This window comes from Ochlerotatus camptorhynchus, unplaced genomic scaffold (genome assembly GCF_037179485.1).
Source record: "Ochlerotatus camptorhynchus isolate MF236.1 unplaced genomic scaffold, CSIRO-AGI_Acam_v1.1 ptg000070l, whole genome shotgun sequence".
Lineage (NCBI taxonomy): Eukaryota > Metazoa > Arthropoda > Insecta > Diptera > Culicidae > Ochlerotatus > Ochlerotatus camptorhynchus.
The window spans coordinates 2,221,459-2,239,314 of record NW_027040560.1 but is presented as its reverse complement, the minus strand read 5'-3'; the positions used below and the strand labels follow the sequence as shown (position 1 = coordinate 2,239,314).

Below are 17,856 nucleotides of genomic sequence, written 5' to 3'. Positions count from 1 at the left end.
AGTTCCCTTTTTTTCAAATTTCTCGAAATTTACCGCAAATTTGATATTTTATTAATTGATTAATCACAATGAAACATTGTGACAGAGGTTGAGGTTACTAGTGTATTAAATAGTCTAGGTCCTATTTAGGATTATATCCGCCAACGCCTACCCTAAACCTAAACCTGTTCTAATCCACCTGAAATGAGTAACGAATGGAGGACTTTGACTAGCCAGCAATGCAATAGTCTCATTCCGTGCCTTATGGCAACTTGATGATTCTATTGCGCTCATCTTCTGGCACCACCCAGGGGAGACTTGGTCCTGTACCCAATGCTTAACTTATCTCCATTCCACTCAGCTACTCGCAATTTCTTGTGATATAGTGGGCGGAATATTATTATATGAGACAATTCAATGCAGACGTCTTTCCAAATTTGGCAGATCGACAGGTAATCGGTGAGTTACCACGATAGTTGCTATTCAACAACTCGACAACGTCCCATCGTCAACGCCTGCTATGAGAATTGTTGCAGAATTGCTTCGCTGTCGATTCTTCCTTGCAGAGTATCGGCGTGAAACTTCAAAGGCACAAATGTCAGCTTCTACAAAATATACAATTAAGAAATTGGTACTCTCTGTTTGTAGTAGCACAGCAAACAAGAAGTAGCAATTTCAAATTTGTATGTTTTGTGGAAGCTGACATTTGTGCCTTTGAAGTTTCACGCTAAGGCTTCCTTAGAGTATCACCTTAAGGCTCTGAAAACATCTCTTCGGATACGTAAGGGCTCGACATTGAGCAATAAGCCTCTATTCTCGTAGCTTGTAAGACGAAGTGGGGATCTCCAAAACAGCTTACGGAACGCGAAGCGAAGAAAACATCGTATATTGTAGTTCGGGCTCCAGACTGCAGAACAGTATTCCAACGTAGATCGTACGAGAGAGCAATAGAGCGATTTCAAGCAGTAAATGTATGTGAAGGTCTTAGTAATCTTGAAGACAAAGCCAAGAGTTCTGGATGCTTTGTCGACGACATACGATATATGGTGTGAGTATGTCAGCTTTGAGTCTAGAAAAAAACGCCTAAGTCTCTCACGCAATGCACCCGTTCGATAGTCGTGCCTAGTAGTTTGTAGTTGAAAATAATCGGTTGTTTCTTGCGTGAGAAAGTAATGATTGTACACTTAGCTGGGTTGACCACCAGTCGGCTTAGACTACACCAGTCAGCAAAGATGTCAATCTGATTTTGGAGAGAGTCAGTCGGCGAGTGAGCGGATGCGCAAAAAACTTTCAGGTCGTCTACAAACGGTAATCGTGGCCCTGTGATAACATGGTGAACGTCGTCGAAGTAAAGAAGAAATACCAATGGTCCCAGATGGCTACCCTGAGGTATACTGGACTTTGCAAGTCTTTTGACAGCTTTTGTTTTGGATGCACGCGCAATGACCTATACGGTCGACCGAACATTCGTTATCAGCGTTAAAGCTGTACCGAGAAAGCTCAAATACGCCGAAATATCTACCTTCATCGTCCAAAAATTGAACTTTGCACTGACCCAGATCAAACATCTGCAAATCACCAACGGGCGCGTCTACGTGGGAACCGAATCACCAGAAATAGCACAAAACATGGTCCAACAAAACTACAACATGAAGCACCAGCTGGAACACGACGGAAAGCTCTATACCATTCCACTATCCATGGAGGACGGTACTATTGAGGTTAGGATCCATGACCTCCGACCAAGAATCACTAAGCAACAACTGGTGCAAAGGATGAAAGAGTTCGGACAAATCTGTTCGGTCCGCGAAGAAGTCTGGAAGGACTTTTTCCCCGGCGTTCCAAATGGCGTCCGTATACTCCGGATGAAACTCATCAAACCGATCCCATCGTACATAACTGTCGATGCTGTGATGACTCTCGTCACCTACCGGGGTAGACACTGCAATCGTAACGTGCACCACACCCCAACCTGCTCGGAATATTCCAAATCTCTAAATGCAAAGAGAAGGTAGTAATCAAACGTTGACAACCGGTATCTAGATCCTAGATACGCATTTGCATGCTGCTGGACATTATTTGATGGACGATGAGGATGAACGGATTAAAAGTAAATAGTTGAGAGCCATGAGAATGAAGAAGAGCAGCACTATTTATTTTTGTGTTGTTATTGAACAATCTCAGTGATTTCCAGGAGGATCTGCTGTTTATTTATTAGGCTGTTCAAAAGTTCAAAACCATGGATGCAGTCGATTGACTCTCCCAAACATGTTTAGCAAACATAGATGAATTCAGTACCCAAAAGTTAAGGCTAACACTAGGAAGTAACTGAAGGTCTATTGCTGCTTCTACTATCGCCAGTGGGAATTTTAGGTCGAATCCTTCTTGATTTCTAGGTTGTAGCATTGTCCGGGTAGACACGGTAAAGAATTTCTTGTCCTGGATGGACAGCTTCTGCCATCACTCTCCCTTCTCTTTCTCGTGAGGGAGTTGAACTTAATGGTTGGCAACGGTCAGCGTATACTGGCTAACAGTTCCAGCAGCGGCCGACGATCTCGCGCTTACCAATTTTATCATCGTTAAAGCAAGAGGAATGAATGTTGTACTTTTATAACTTTTATACCGAAGGAGAGGGAAGATATGAGATGGACAATAACTAGGTAGGTCATGATCTTTCATACACATTTCCTGACAGTTGGCGAAAGGTCATTTGGATTCAAGCTGCTGCACGGGTAAGTTGGACATTGGTAAGCTGCGTCGTGGGTGATTTGCCCATAATTAATATCGGCGGATTTTCACACTTCGGTCGAAGACTTGATCCTGACCTGACTTCTTCAACACCGGTCGAGCAGAGTCTAGCAGATTTCACTACCCCAGTATCACTACAGTGTTCCTGAAAACTCTCATGGAAACCTCCAGCGATAACTCTCCTCCTTTTCTTGGCTTCACCAGCGGAGACATAACAAGCAGCAAACGAAAACAACACAACACACAACCAACAACATCAAACACCCTGACTGCTAAAAACTGCGCCACGCAACTACGAATCCTGACAATGGTTGGAGCAAAGTTACCTCGAGGAGCACGTCGTTCACTGCTACATGTAGGATCTGCGATCATTACGTCACGCCTCCTCTACGGAATGGGTCTTGTTAACGACGCGATCGATTTACACGTGCGAAGGAACGCTATCGCTGCTAACAATTTATTTTATTTGTCGGGCGAAGGAGTACTCGACCAACTGCAAGTTGGAAACCTTGCTATTTTCAATTTTATTGAAATTCCCGCAGGACTCAAAGCTAGTTGCTCTAACCAGGGTGAGAGCCTATACTTATTGAGTGGAGAGAGTCTCAATCAATTGAAAATATAGTTTTTAGCTAAGAAATGCCTTTGAGATTTTATGCCCAAGAGCCAGTACTCTAATGATTGTGAGAGCCTATTCTACTTTGGGAATCAGTTTTTCTTGAACTAGAAACTTACCAAGGAGTTTTCGGATGAAAACAACGATACAGCCGCATTGAGTATCACTTATGAACTAACTTTATTCTACAATTCTTTTCCCTTATATAACGAAATTCTATTCTAAAAATGATCCTCGAGTAGAAAAATTCCCTAATCTAATGTGTAGGTGAAAATGGGACAACATTAAAAAGAAAACTAGATTCCTTCCTACATTTATCACCTTCATTCTCTCCTAATTTACGTAACAAACTTCCACCTCGCAACGCTTTCAAATTCAGGTTAAAAAATATAAATTTGAACGTGTTCCTATACGCCCTTCTGGCATGCGCTTATCTATCGTGCAGTGCATATCCTACAACTCTATTCTAAGCTATACCTGAGCGCGGCAGACATAGACCTAAATAAAACAACTAGTCTTGTAATATTTCGTTCCACTTTCTTTGCAAAACGTTATCCTTATACCTGTTTTTACTTTACGAGGAAACATGGTTTGTCTGAAATACAATTATTTTCATACTCTGATCTTTCCTTGATAGTTAATGATGTTGCTTGATTAGCAAATGTCGCGTTCGCAACAGGTCTAGTCAGCAGAGGAGGATACATGGTTAAAATACTATCCTCAACCTACAACCGGATGGTCAGACTCGCATCCGGAGTTTTCGTCACCAGCCCCACGCTCGCTATCATGGCCGAGGCTGGCGTGTTACCGTTCGACTTTCTATTCGCCTTCTGGAGAAAACTAGCGATGCTTCCGAGCTTCCAGTCGTACAAAGAACAGCAGAGCTTTTCACCGAAGAAACCAATGCAACTATCCCCCAAATCTGCCAACGTCATAGGAAAACAGACCGCGAATGGAATGTTCCAAAACCAACGATCATCTGGGATGTCAAAAAGTTTACTAGGCCTGGGGACCCCCCCGAAAAAGTCCGTCCTATAGTACAAAAGGTAATCGAGCGACTACAGTCGGCGCAGGCTGGTTCGGAATAGGCGTCACCAAATCCGACGTCCTGCCAAGATGTTGCAGTGTCTTCTCAGCAGAAGGCTACGCCCTCAACCTAGCACTCAACACTTCACGCAAGACACAAATAACCATTCTAACGGTCTCTGTCAGCTGTTTATCTGCGCTGGAGACGGGTAGATCCAAACACCCATGGATCCAAAGTATCGAGGCGGCAATCCAATCCAAAAACGTCCGATTCTGCTGGATCCCCGGCCATTCAGGTATCCAGCGAAATATTATAGCAGACCGTCTTGCTGGTGAAGCTAGAAACAACGTTCCACTTGATATCCAAATACCAGCCATGGACGCGATAAGGGAAGTCAAACGTGCTCAGTGTTGGAAAAATATCAAAAAATTAAATCTCACCAACTCCCAAGATCACGCTTGATTTTCGTGGACAAAAATCAACAAGCAAACAACTGCGGTTGATTTTGCAAGCTGTGGTATCACAGCTCGAAATATCAAGCTAACAAAACTCGCCAGCTGCAAATCTCAGCAAACTGTGGTGAGATTGAGTTTCATAAATTTTGCTTTACACCCGAATCGGTGAAGAATGAAAAGAGATAGCATACTGTACTTTCTCTTTCTAAGTAAACGATGTGCAACGGAATCATTTTTGTGTCGAGTCAACTCTCAGCTTGATTTTTGCACGTTGTGAATAGTCTCGCAATATCAAAGGAGCTTGTTAAATCAATATCAAGCATGATATTTTGTTCCAATATCACGCGTGATATTGCGAGCTCATGAGAGCGGAAAAATATCAATTGATTTCTGATTTTGCCAACACTGAACGTGCTATACGACGACGATGGGACCATCTTTGGCATACATCACGGGATGTTAAGCTCCGTGAGATAAAACTAATCCATGGAATGACACCAACAATCCAGTAGACCAACGGATCTTAACCCGGTTAAGGATCGGACATACCGGACTTACCCACGAGTGCCTGATCAAAAGAACAGACCCACCCGTATGTGAATGCTGCGGCACCGTCATCAACGTTCGTCATATTTTTCTGGACTGCAGGAAATATCATGATGCTCATGCAAAATACAACATTGACCGTTCTTGTCTGCAAACAGTACTTCGTAACGAGGAGGAGCGACTGAAGCTGCGTTGCCGGATGAGGGAGGGCTCACCGAAGCCCCTCTTGAGGACTGCTGGAGCAACGTTCGTGATGCGGAATCGACGGAACGATTGGTTCGACGAAGAGTGTCAGACGGTTTTGGACGAGAAGAACGCAGCGCGGGCAGCAAGGAACCCGTCATAATGTGGAGCGATATAAACAGAAGCGAAGACAGCAAACCCATCTTTTCCGGGATAAGAAGCGCCACCTGGAAGAGCTGGAGTGCGAAGAAATGGAGCAGCTGTATCGTTCTCAAGAAACACGCAAGTTCTACAAGAAACTCAACGCATCCCGCCAAGGTTTTGTGCCGCGAGCCGAAATGTGTCGGAATAAGGAAGGGGATATCTTAACGGACGAACGTGAGGTGATTGAAAGGTGGAAGCAGCACTACGATGAACATCTGAACGGCGCAGAGGCGGAGGACCTAGGCGGCAGGAGAAATGGCTTCGTCGGTACAGAGGATGAGAGGGACATGCCAGCTACCACGATAGGTGAAGTTAAGGATGCTATCCGACAGCTTAAGAACAACAAAGCAGCTGGGAAAGATGGTATCGGAGCGGAACAAAATGGGCCCGGATAAGTTGGCCACTTGTCTGCACCGACTGATAGTCAGGATCTGGGATACAGAACAGCTACCGGAGGAGTGGAAAGAGGGAGTAACTTGCCCAGTATATAAAAAAGGCGCCAAACTAGAATATGAGAACTATCGAGCGATCACTGTTCTTCACGCGACCTACAAAGTGCTTTCCCAGATCATCTTTCGCCGTTTATCGCCGCTAGCAAGCAGATTTGTGGGAAGTTATCAAGCCGGGTTTGTTGACGGGCGATCGACAATGGACCAAATCTTTACATTGCGGCAGATCCTCCAAAAGTGTCGTGAATATCAAGTCCCTACGCACCACGTATTCATCGATTTCAAGGTCGCTTATGATACTATTGACCGTGAAGAGCTATGGAAGATTATGGACGAGAACGGTTTTTCCGGGAAGCTGACCAGACTGATCAGGGCTACGATGGATGGTGTACAGTGCTGCGTGAAGATATCGGGTGCGTTATCGAACTCGTTTGAAACTCGCAAAGGACTTCGACAAGGCGATGGTCTTTCCTGCCTCCTGTTCAACATTGCGCTAGAAGGTGTTATGAAACGTGTGGGCTTTAACATGCGGGGCACGATCTTCAATAACTGGACATTGTCGGAAGAACGTTTCAGGCCGTGGCGGAGCAGTACACCAGCCTGAAACGTGAAGCAGAGAAGGTTGGATTAAAGGTGAATACGTCGAAGACAAAGTATTTGTTAGCTGGAGGAACCGAGCGGGATAGGGCTCGCATAGACAGAAGCGAGCCCTATCCCGCTAGATGAGTTCGAGGTGGTGGATGAATTTGTGTACCTCGGATCATTGGTAACGTCGGATAACAACTGCAGCAGAGAAATTCGTCAGCGTATTATTGCCGGAAGTCGTGCTTACTACGGACTCCACAAGATCCTGAGTTCGGGTAAACTTCACCTCCGTACTAAATGTACTATGTACAAGACGCTGATAAGACCGGTAGTTCTCTACAGACACGAGACGTGGACGATGCTCGAGGAGGACCTGCAAGCACTGGGTGTTTTCGAACGACGAGTGCTTAGGACCATCTTTGGCGGGGTATGTGAGAACGGTGTATGGAGGCGAGCTGGCGCAACTCTATGGCGAACTCTGTATCCGGACAACAATCCCGCAAAAATGATGTTTGCCTCGATTCCGGCCGGTACGAGACGAAGAGGAGCACAACGAGCAAGGTGGTTAGGCCAAGTGGAGCAGGATCTTGGAAGTGTGTGACGGTCAAGAAATTGGACAAGACAAGCAGCCACATTGTGATGCTGGTACAATCCTGAGGGATGTCGGACCAGGATAAGTAAGTAAGTAAAGATACAAATTTGTACAATACATTGTAATTACTTATTTCGAGACATGAATGCACCATTAGATGTAAAGTGTCTATAATTAAAATTAAAAAAAAAATACCGGTCTTTGCGCAGAAACTTGCTGGGCGACAAGTACCCAAAGTTACTGTCAGTTGGCGCTCCGTAAGGTATGAACGAAACCATCTCAAAAGATTTCCACCAATCCCTAGCCTATCAAGCTTAGCGATCGCAATTTCGTGATTCAGCTTATCGAAGGCTGCCGTAAGATCTGTGTAAATAACGTTCGTTTGGGTCCGAGCAATCAAACTGACTGTGATTTAAGACGTTAAGCCCAGCAGGTCCATAGTTGTGGAACGCCCAGTTATGAATCCGTGTTGGTCTATACTTAGATATTGCTTGCAATGCCCATTTAGGGACTCTATGACAACCAATTCAAAAAGTTTCGATACAGCACTCAGCGACGTGATTCCCCGGTAGTCGTTTACGTCGCGTTTGCTTCCCTTTTTATGAACAGGAAACATATCCGCAGTCTTTGGGTTAGGTAAAGGAGTGTCCATTTGACTAGTACTGTCGCATTAATGGCCCTTCGCTCAATTTAAACTTCTATTCAATTTTCACACTGCCGTATTGTAGCGGAACTATCAGGCTATCCTATTCAGAATTCTCTCTTGTTAATAAATCATCTCACTAAAGCTTCATGTTGATATTAGTGCAGCATGTCCAACCTACTCTGAACAACTCGTAAACTTTCATATGAAGTAACAAAACACACTTTGAATGCAATAATTATTTCCAAATAAATTATAATTAATATTTATTATGGGAAATGGCTCTAATGTTGGCCTATGAATCTAAGATTGGGCCTGTTCCGTGCGAAAGAAGCTATAGTAGCTTCCAAAACACAACGCAAACGATCGTCATTCAAACCACCCATCGTGGCAACAACGCACTCCAGGTAGAATTTTAAGGACACCGAACGAGAAGGGAGAAGCACTATATACTTCTCTTCAACATGCTGCTGCCTGCTGCTCGCCGTAGCGCACGACAGGCAAGTATATAGGACCAAAAGTAGCAAAATACGATAGGACGACTGCTATAAAAGCGACACAGCCAGCCAGCGTTTTTTTGAGTATTATTCCGACCACCATCCAAGTTACATCCAGTGAAGTAAGAAAGCAATCTGTAGAGAAATAGTGAACTAGTTAGAATAAAAGTAGTGTTAAGGTGATAATTTGATTAGTGTGTTGAATCTTTCAATCCGAACGAAATACAGTCCAATTCCAACCCACCGGAGTTGGCCACGGTAAACGCGCCAACATAGTGGTCCTTCGAGCCGGATCCAGCGCCGCCCGTAGGAAAGGATTCAACACCATCGCCACTCGACCGAGTGTATTCCGACACGCTTCCGTGGTGTGCCAACCACAACGTGTACCGCCAGGAGAGGAATCAATTATTGATCACCGCCGCTTGCGAATCCGATTCGCAAGTTTCAACCCGCCCGCCGAAGGATTTTTCTACAGAACCGCTATTCCGAAACCATACGTGCTCGTGCTGTGTGTAACGTACGACGTGACAACGAGTTCATTATGCCAGTGGATCGAACCCCGAAAGGTAAGCCTGCTGCTAAGGAAGCAGTTGAGGGCACAGGCAAGGAGAAGCAGCACGACGAGTCAGCAATATTCGAAGGATTTGCAGAATGGGAAATCAGTGCTGATTCCGAAACCGTGAAGGAAATAACGTCGCTTTCCCGCCAGCGAGACCAGGTCACCATGAAAGTAGTGCGTGTGCAAAGGGCGCTTGTTGCCGCTCGAAACTTGGTGAGCATCTCACAACTCAGGACGTACATGAAGAATATCGATGTGGCCTACAACGAATACAGCGCAGTGCATAGCAAACTGGTTGCTATCATTCCCCAAGAAAGTTTTCAACAGCAGGAGGAAGTTTATGTCGCATTTGAAGACCGATACAACTTCGTCCGCACGACCATCGATGAGCTAATCATGGCACACGAAAATGCCAGTGTTCGTTCTCAAGCCCCGCAACAACAAATCATCGTCCAACAGCAACCGTTGAAGGCTCCAATTCCAACCTTCGATGGTGATTATGCCAACTGGCCGAAGTTCAAGGCCATATTCCAAGACTTGATGGCCAACTCAGGAGACTCGAACGCGATCAAGCTGTATCATCTGGACAAGGCTCTGGTTGGTGCAGCAACAGGTGCTCTGGATGCCAAAGTAATCAGCGAAGGTAATTACCAGCAAGCGTGGACCATTCTTACCGATCGCTATGAAAACAAAAGGATCATAGTCGAGACGCACGTTCGTGGTCTGTTCAACTTGCAAGGAATGTCATCCGGATCCCACAAGGAGGTGCGACGTCTGCTCGATGAGTGCACCCGCCACGTCGAGAGCCTGAAGTATCTTGAACAGGAATTCCTCGGTATTTCCGATTTGTTTCTGGTTCATATGCTGACGACCGCCATGGACAACACGACCAGGATGGCATGGGAAGGCACACAGAAGAAGGGCGTGCTACCCAAGTATGCGCAAACCATTACGTTCCTGCAATCGAGATGTGAAATATTGGAGAACTGCGAAACAGCTTTCCAGAAGGTTAATGCGCAGCCCGCTTCCAAATCGACCCCGAAGGTACAAGCATTCCAACCGAAAGCAAGCAACCCGAAGGTCCATGCCGCCGCAACCACACCAATCAGCAAGGAGGTTTGTGATTTCTGCCAAGGTGCACATCGCAACTACCAATGCAATGCGCTTGGTAACATGTCCTTTGACAAACGTATGGAGAAGGTACGCACAACTGGTGTGTGTTTCAACTGTCTGCGCAAGGGGCACAGCTCCAAGGAGTGTTCATCACCGAGGTGCTGCCAAAAGTGTCAGAAACGGCATCATACACAACTCCACAACGACGAGGTAAACCGAGAACCGAAAGCCAACGTGTCCGTTTCGAAAGAAGAGTCCCGCACAGTTCAACCGAACAGCACGGTAGCAAACCCGCCATCCGGAAGAGATATACCGAGCACATCCTGCTCGTGTAACTACGCCGATTCCACGAAAACTGTGTTCCTGCTGACAGCGGTTGTCAACGTGCTGGACGAAAACAATCAACTGCATTCATGCCGAGTACTGCTAGATAGCGGCTCTCAGGTAAATTTCGTAACAAACAATTTTGCAAATCTTTTAAGAATTCAGAAGCATCGTGTCAACGTTCCAATCTGTGGCATCAACGACGTCAGGACTGTAGCCCACGACAAGGTAATGGTCAACATCCGATCTCGACTCACCGACTTCCAAGCACACGTGGAGTGTTTGGTTACGCCCAATGTGACAGGTGTCATCCCGCCAACAAGAATCGACGTGTCATCTTGGAACATTCCCTTCGGCGTCCAACTAGCCGATCCGGAATTCTACAAACCGGACAAGATCGATATGCTTCTTGGTGCAGAGTTATTCTTCAAGTTGATGCGACCAGGACATATCAAACTCGACGACAGCCTTCCCGATCTCCGTGAAACCTGCCTTGGATGGGTTTTAGGCGGTGTATTCACTAACACGATCCACGCCAATCAACCACAACATTCGCTCATCGTATCGTTGGATGACATCGAGGAATCCATTCAACGATTTTGGAGGCTCGAAGAGGTGCCAGATTCGAGTCCTCTGACGAAGGAAGAACAGGAGTGTGAAGCCCATTTCGTCGCCACCCACCAGCGTGATGAAAATGGACGATACCAAGTGAGGCTACCGTTCAAGGATAACGTGCACGAGCTTAGTGACTGCCGAGCGGTTGCTTTGAAGCGATTCCAGATGCTGCAGAGGAGGCTGCAGCGGAACCCCGATTTGAAAGAGGAGTATGTTCAGTTCATGCGTGAGTATGAAGAGCTGGGACACTGCCACGAAGTACGAGAAGAAGACGATCCACCGCACCAGCAAAACTACTACCTGCCGCACCATGCGGTACTTCGCCCATCAAGTTCGACCACCAAGTGCAGGGTGGTATTTGATGCCAGCGCCAAACCAACAGTGAACAACCGTTCACTCAATGAGGTTCTACAAGTCGGTGCAGTGGTACAGAACGTGCCGAAGATGTATCGACAAATCAAGATGCATCCAAGGGACACACACTATCTCCGTGTTTTTTGGTGTGAGCAGCCGTCAGAGCCACTCCGAGTCTTGGAGCTCACGACGGTTACATATGGAACAGCATCGGCTCCGTTCCAAGCTACCAGGTGCTTGCAGCAGCTCGCCGATGATGAATCAACCGATTTTCCGATCGGTGCGCAAATCGCCAAGGAGGATTTTTACGTCGACGATGCACTTTCCGGTGCAAATTCACTTCCGGAGGCCCTAGAAGCAGCAAGGCAGCTGGAAGGCTTACTGAAGAGAGGAGGGTTTTCGCTGCACAAGTGGTGTTCCAACTCAAAAGAGTTTTTGGACCACATTCCAAACGATCGACTGGAACAGCCCGTTCCATTGGGAGAATACGGACCGAATGGAGTCATCAAAGTGCTAGGCTTGCTTTGGGATCCAAAAGCCGATCATTTCCTCATCGCAAGGCCGCCACAATGTGATTTGAATCAACGATCAACGAAGCGTATCATCTACTCCGAGGTGGCCAAGCTCTTTGACCCGTTAGGACTTGTGTCACCAGTGATTGTCGTCGCCAAGCTACTAGTGCAACAGCTGTGGAAGCACAAGATTGGCTGGGATGAGCCCGTCAACGACTCGATACAGGAGCGATGGGTTGAATTTGCAAATACCTTGCCAGCACTCGACAAAATCGCCATACCAAGAAGAGTTACGTTCCACGACGCCGTGTCCTACGAAATCCACGGTTTTGCCGACGCATCATCATTGGCGTATGGTGCATGTGTTTATGTTCGAAGCCTGTTCTCCAACGGTTCCGCCAAGATGAAGTTGCTGAGTAGCAAGTCCAAGGTTGCTCTGCTACATGACCTTTCAACGCCTCGAAAGGAATTGTGTGCCGCATTGCTACTAACTCGACTCATTCAGAGGATTATCCCAGCCATGCAAATGGAATTCCGTGACGTGGTCCTCTGGTCGGACAGTCAAATCGTTCTGGCGTGGATGAAACGATCAGCCGATCGCCTCAAGATTTTTGTCCGAAACCGAATTCACGAAATCAATACCTCCACTGCAGGATATCGCTGGTGCTACATCCGATCTGGTGATAATCCAGCAGACATCGTGTCCAGAGGTCAGCTACCAAACGATTTGCGCAGAAACAATCTTTGGTGGACCGGACCAAGTTTCCTCACGAAACTCGAGTACGACCAAGAGGAGTTAGTCGATATCCCCGACCAACAGCTTCCCGAAATGACAAGCACCGAAATTGTCACTTCGGCTGTGGTGGAACAGTTTCCACTGTTTTCCCGCTTCAGTGACTTCAGGAAGATCGAACGCATCATGGCATTGGTACTTCGATTCATCGCCAACATCCGCACCAAGAACAGGTCACAACGTATCTTCAACCGGTACGTTACTATTTCCGAACTCCGTCGATCGAATTTCACCATTATGAGGATGGTTCAACAGTCAGAGCTAGCTGACGAAATACGTCGTGTCCAAACCAACAAACCGTGCCGCAAGCTAGGAGGCTTGAATCCAGTGTTCGTCGATGGATTGCTTCGAGTTGGTGGTCGCCTGCAACATTCGAATCTACGAGCCGAGACGAAGAATCCGATTATCCTTCCGAACAGACATCCACTTACGAAGCAGCTAATCCGCACAATGCACATCGAGCATTTGCACCTTGGGCAAAATGGCCTGATTGCTGCTATGCGCCAGAGGTATTGGTTGCTGAGCGCCCGTTCAACCATCCGGCAAGTGACCCGCAATTGTGTAAGATGTTTCCGCACAAATCCAAATATGTCAACGCAGCTGATGGGCAATCTTCCTCAACCGAGGATAAATCCAGCACCTCCGTTTGCAGTGACTGGTGTCGACTACGCCGGCCCATTTTGGATCAAGATGGGAAATTACCGATCCAGGCTCATCAAGGCTTACGTGGCAGTATTTGTTTGCATGGTAACAAAAGCAGTGCATCTCGAGGTCGTGTCTGATCTCACATCCGACGCCTTCTTAGCTGCGCTACAACGGTTCATCAGCCGAAGAGGAATGGTGCAACAGTTGCATTCTGACAATGCCACCAACTTCCGAGGAGCACAACACGAGTTGCACCAGCTATATCAACAGTTCCAGGATCAGCAGTTCACAGGACGTATCCAGTCCTTCTGTCAGCCAAAAGAGATCGAGTGGCATTTCATACCGCCGAACGCACCCGAGTTCGGTGGCTTGTGGGAGGCCGCTGTAAAATCGACAAAGAGACATTTGGTCAGAGTGGTTGGCTATTCCAAATTGTCATTTGAAGAGCTAACAACCATACTCACCGAAATCGAAGCAGTTCTCAACTCTAGGCCACTGTTTTCGATTTCCTCCGATCCAGCCGACATAGAGGTAATTACGCCAGCTCATTACTTGATTGGTAGACCACTTACAGCCGTTCCGGAACCATCCCTTGAAGACATCCAAATTAATCGTCTGAAAAGATGGCAACATCTACAGAAGATGCGTGAGGATTTTTGGAAATCTTGGTCCAGAGATTATTTGTGCAGCCTTCAACCGAGGTCAAAGAATACCAAGACGACATCCAACCTTCGCCCAGGAATGGTAGTTCTACTGGAGGACAAAAATCAACCACCGCTTAACTGGAAGCTAGGCCGCATCATGCAGGTATTCCCAGGGCCAGATGGATTGGTCCGAGCCATCGATGTGTCGTCTAACGGAGCTACCTACCGACGACCGATCAACCGGATCGCAGTTTTGCCGATTGAGGACAACGAGCCACCAACCCTGAGTGATGTTGAATCTACGAGTCAACCGGGCGGAGTATGTTCCGTGCGAAACAAGCTATAGTAGCTTCCAAAACACAACGCAAACGATCGTCATTCAAACCACCCATCGTGGCAACAACGCACTCCAGGTAGAATTTTAAGGACACCGAACGAGAAGGGAGAAGCACTATATACTTCTCTTCAACATGCTGCTGCCTGCTGCTCGCCGTAGCGCACGGCAGGCAAGTATATAGGACCAAAAGTAGCAAAATACGATAGGACGACTGCTATAAAAGCGACACAGCCAGCCACCGTTTTTTAGCAACAGATGCTTGGAGCTGCACTACTTTCCAAGCATCTGGAAGGTGGCAAAAATCATCCCGATCCGCAAACCTGGGAAAGACCCTTCACTACCGTCAAGCTACAGACCGATTAGCCTGCTCTCAGCGCTGAGCAAGCTGTTCGAAAAATTGATCCTCAGCCGACTAAACAAGTTTGTGGAGGAACATGACATTCTTCTTCCGGAACAGTTCGGGTTCCGCAAGGGGCATTCCACCAATCATCAGCTAGTGCGGGTGATGAATAACATCCGAAGTAACAAAGCTGTATCCAAGTCCACAGCCATGGCCTTGTTAGACGTCGAAAAGGCGTTTGACAATGTCTGGCACGACGGACTTATATACAAGCTTTGTAACTCCAACTTTCCACCATACCTTGTGAAAATCACCCGTAACTATCTCCAGCAAAGGTCGTTCAGGGTGTCGTTGAATAGTTCCCTTTCGGGACAATTTCCGATCCCAGCAGGTGTTCCGCAAGGGAGTCTGCTGGGACCACTGCTTTACAGCATCTACACGTCGGACATCCCTCCTCTAGGAGACGGTTGCGTGTTCTTTCTGTTCGCAGATGACACCGCGATAGCCGTCAAGGGTAGGATGCCTCGTGAAATTACGAACAAGCTGCAACGATGCCTTGACACCTTTACTGATTATGCCACCTCGTGGAAAATCAAAATCAACGCCTCGAAAACCCAAGCGATCATGTTCCTTCACAGACAATCACCAAAACTTAAACCGTCTCCCTCCTGTACCGTAATAATGGATGGTACAAGGGTCGAGTGGTCCACTGATGTTACTTATCTCGGGATGTTGTTCGATGAGAAGCTCCTGTTCCGCTCGCACATAGAGAAAACCCTAGTTAAGTGCTCCGCCTTGGTTAGGTGTTTGTATCCGCTCATTTGCCGCAGATCCCGCCTCTCAAGGCAAAACAAACTGGCTGTTTACAAACAGATCATAGCCCCCGCGATCTTATATGCCGCCCCGGTGTGGGAATCGTGCGCTCAGACCCACAGGAACAAAATCCAGGTTGCACAGAATAGAGTGTTGAGGATGATCCTAGATCGTCCATTCGACACAAGAATAGCAGACCTCCATCAAGAGGCAGAAATTCCCAAAGTAGATTCCAAAATTGATGATATGACAACTAAATTTATTCAAAAATGCAATCTTTCTGAACATGCTTTAATAAGCAATTTGTACATAGTAGGTTAAGTGTATATAGTAGAGTAAGTTAGTTTTAAGCTGTAAATAGTAGTATTAAGTAGTTTCTCTTCAAATTCTAAAAACAAAACAAACCAATCCCACCAAGGTGGTCGACCGTGTACTAAGTCTAGGACTAATCCTGTAAAAAAAATTTTAAATTTTGCCCATACCTAAAGATGAAGAAAGCAATTAAATCACTTAGTAAAAATTTATATGGTAATCGTCCAAGTTAAACTAAAATAAAGATCATTTAAACTAAAAATAAACTAACACCGTTTTTTAGTATTATTCCGACCACCATCCAAGTTACATCCAGTGAAGTAAGAAAGCAATCTGTAGAGAAATAGTGAACTAGTTAGAATAAAAGTAGTGTTAAGGTGATAATTTGATTAGTGTGTTGAATCTTTCAATCCGAACGAAATACAGTCCAATTCCAACCCACCGGAGTTGGCCACGGTAAACGCGCCAACAGGGCCCATCGCTAAAAATCTGCTATTTATCAATTTTATCTAGATGAACGCGTCATTGAGACGGTACTAATGGATATTTTTAGTCGCCATTGAAAATTTAGTCGATGTATAGGCATTTATTTATTTATTCTATATAATTCCATCTGACTTCAAGTCTCAATGAAATATGGGATGGCATGAGATAGCACATTTGACTCAAAAAGGCGTAAAAACCCCATATCTTTTCACAAAACAGTACACATTAACGTTTTCAAGGCATTATTTGGTATACAGATTATAAATAAAACATAAATAAGTTCTTAAAAAGAATCAATAAATAAAACAATTTTTAGTTGGCAAATGCAAACAGGTCACTCGTCAGATGGCAGGAACCAATGTCGTGTAGATGATGGCGAATCATGAAACAAAAAAAAACAGGTAGCACTTTCATTTTCCTAGTTAATTATTGGACAGATACTCACCAATTGCATTATTGTTCGATTCAATATCGTTGATTATTATTAAGTTAGTGTTGCAGAGTGGTGGCAGAACTATTGAAGTCAAATCCGTCAAACGAGTGTGACGGTTAGCTAAATGCAAGAAATTACGTAGTCTCAAAGATCTTTCTGGAACATATATATTCAATTCAGCGAGAATATCTGGGGCGTAAATATCGTTGGTCAACACCTTAGCCCCGAATACAGCTTGCATAGTCGATCTTCTTGGTTCCATGGTATCAATTCCCAACAGCATACAGCGATGTTCATATGCAGGAAGATTCAGTGCGTCGTGCCAGGGTAAGTGTCGGAGGGCTAAGCGCACAAACTTTCTCTGTACAGCCTCAAAGCAATCGATCCATTTTCTATTGTATGGACACCATACTACTTCGGCAGATTCCAAAATTGAGCGTACTAGGGCACAGTAGAGGGACTTCAGGCAGAGGATCGCGAAATCCATCAGTAAGCTTAAAGATGAACCCGAGCTGCTTATTGGTTTTTGCTAACACATCTTCACAATGCGGTCGGAAAGTGAGTTCCCGGTCCAATATCACACCAAGCTCCCTCACCTGATCCCTCGCCTGATCAATGCGTTCGGTGTTCAGATAGCTTGTAGTTGAAATATAACGGTTGACGCTTTCTACAAAATGAGATCGTGTTGCATTTGGCTATACACAAATCAAGATGATTACGCTTGCTCCAGTCCTCAAACAAATCCAATAACCGTTGCAGCTCCAAGCTGTCTTCAATACAAGTGATTACCATAAATATCTTAACGTCATCTGCATAGAATATTTGCTGTCCGCGTGGCAGAACAAATGAAACATCATTTATGAATAACGAGAACAGAAGCGGGCCTAGATTACTTCCTTGCGGTACGCCATCTGAATATGAAGAGCCGATCCTTACTTTCACAGACCTTCCAATCAGGTACGATCTAAACCAGTTTACTAGGTCGGAGGAAAGTCGAAGTTTCTCAAGTTTTCCAAGTAGGATATCATAGTTCACTCGGTCGAATGCAGCTTTGA

The 17,856-nt window shown here is 45.8% G+C and overlaps 1 protein-coding gene across 1 annotated transcript; it reads left to right on the top strand.

Moving 5' to 3' along the window:
• The first annotated feature begins 5,889 nt into the window (after positions 1 to 5,889).
• Positions 5,890 to 14,426, top strand: LOC135697339 (uncharacterized). Its single transcript, XM_065216956.1, has 3 exons — positions 5,890 to 6,118; positions 8,750 to 8,865; positions 8,997 to 14,426. Exons 1-3 carry the CDS (start codon positions 5,890 to 5,892, stop codon positions 14,424 to 14,426), a joined length of 5,775 nt encoding a protein of 1,924 aa, XP_065073028.1.
• The last annotated feature ends 3,430 nt before the right edge of the window (positions 14,427 to 17,856 follow it).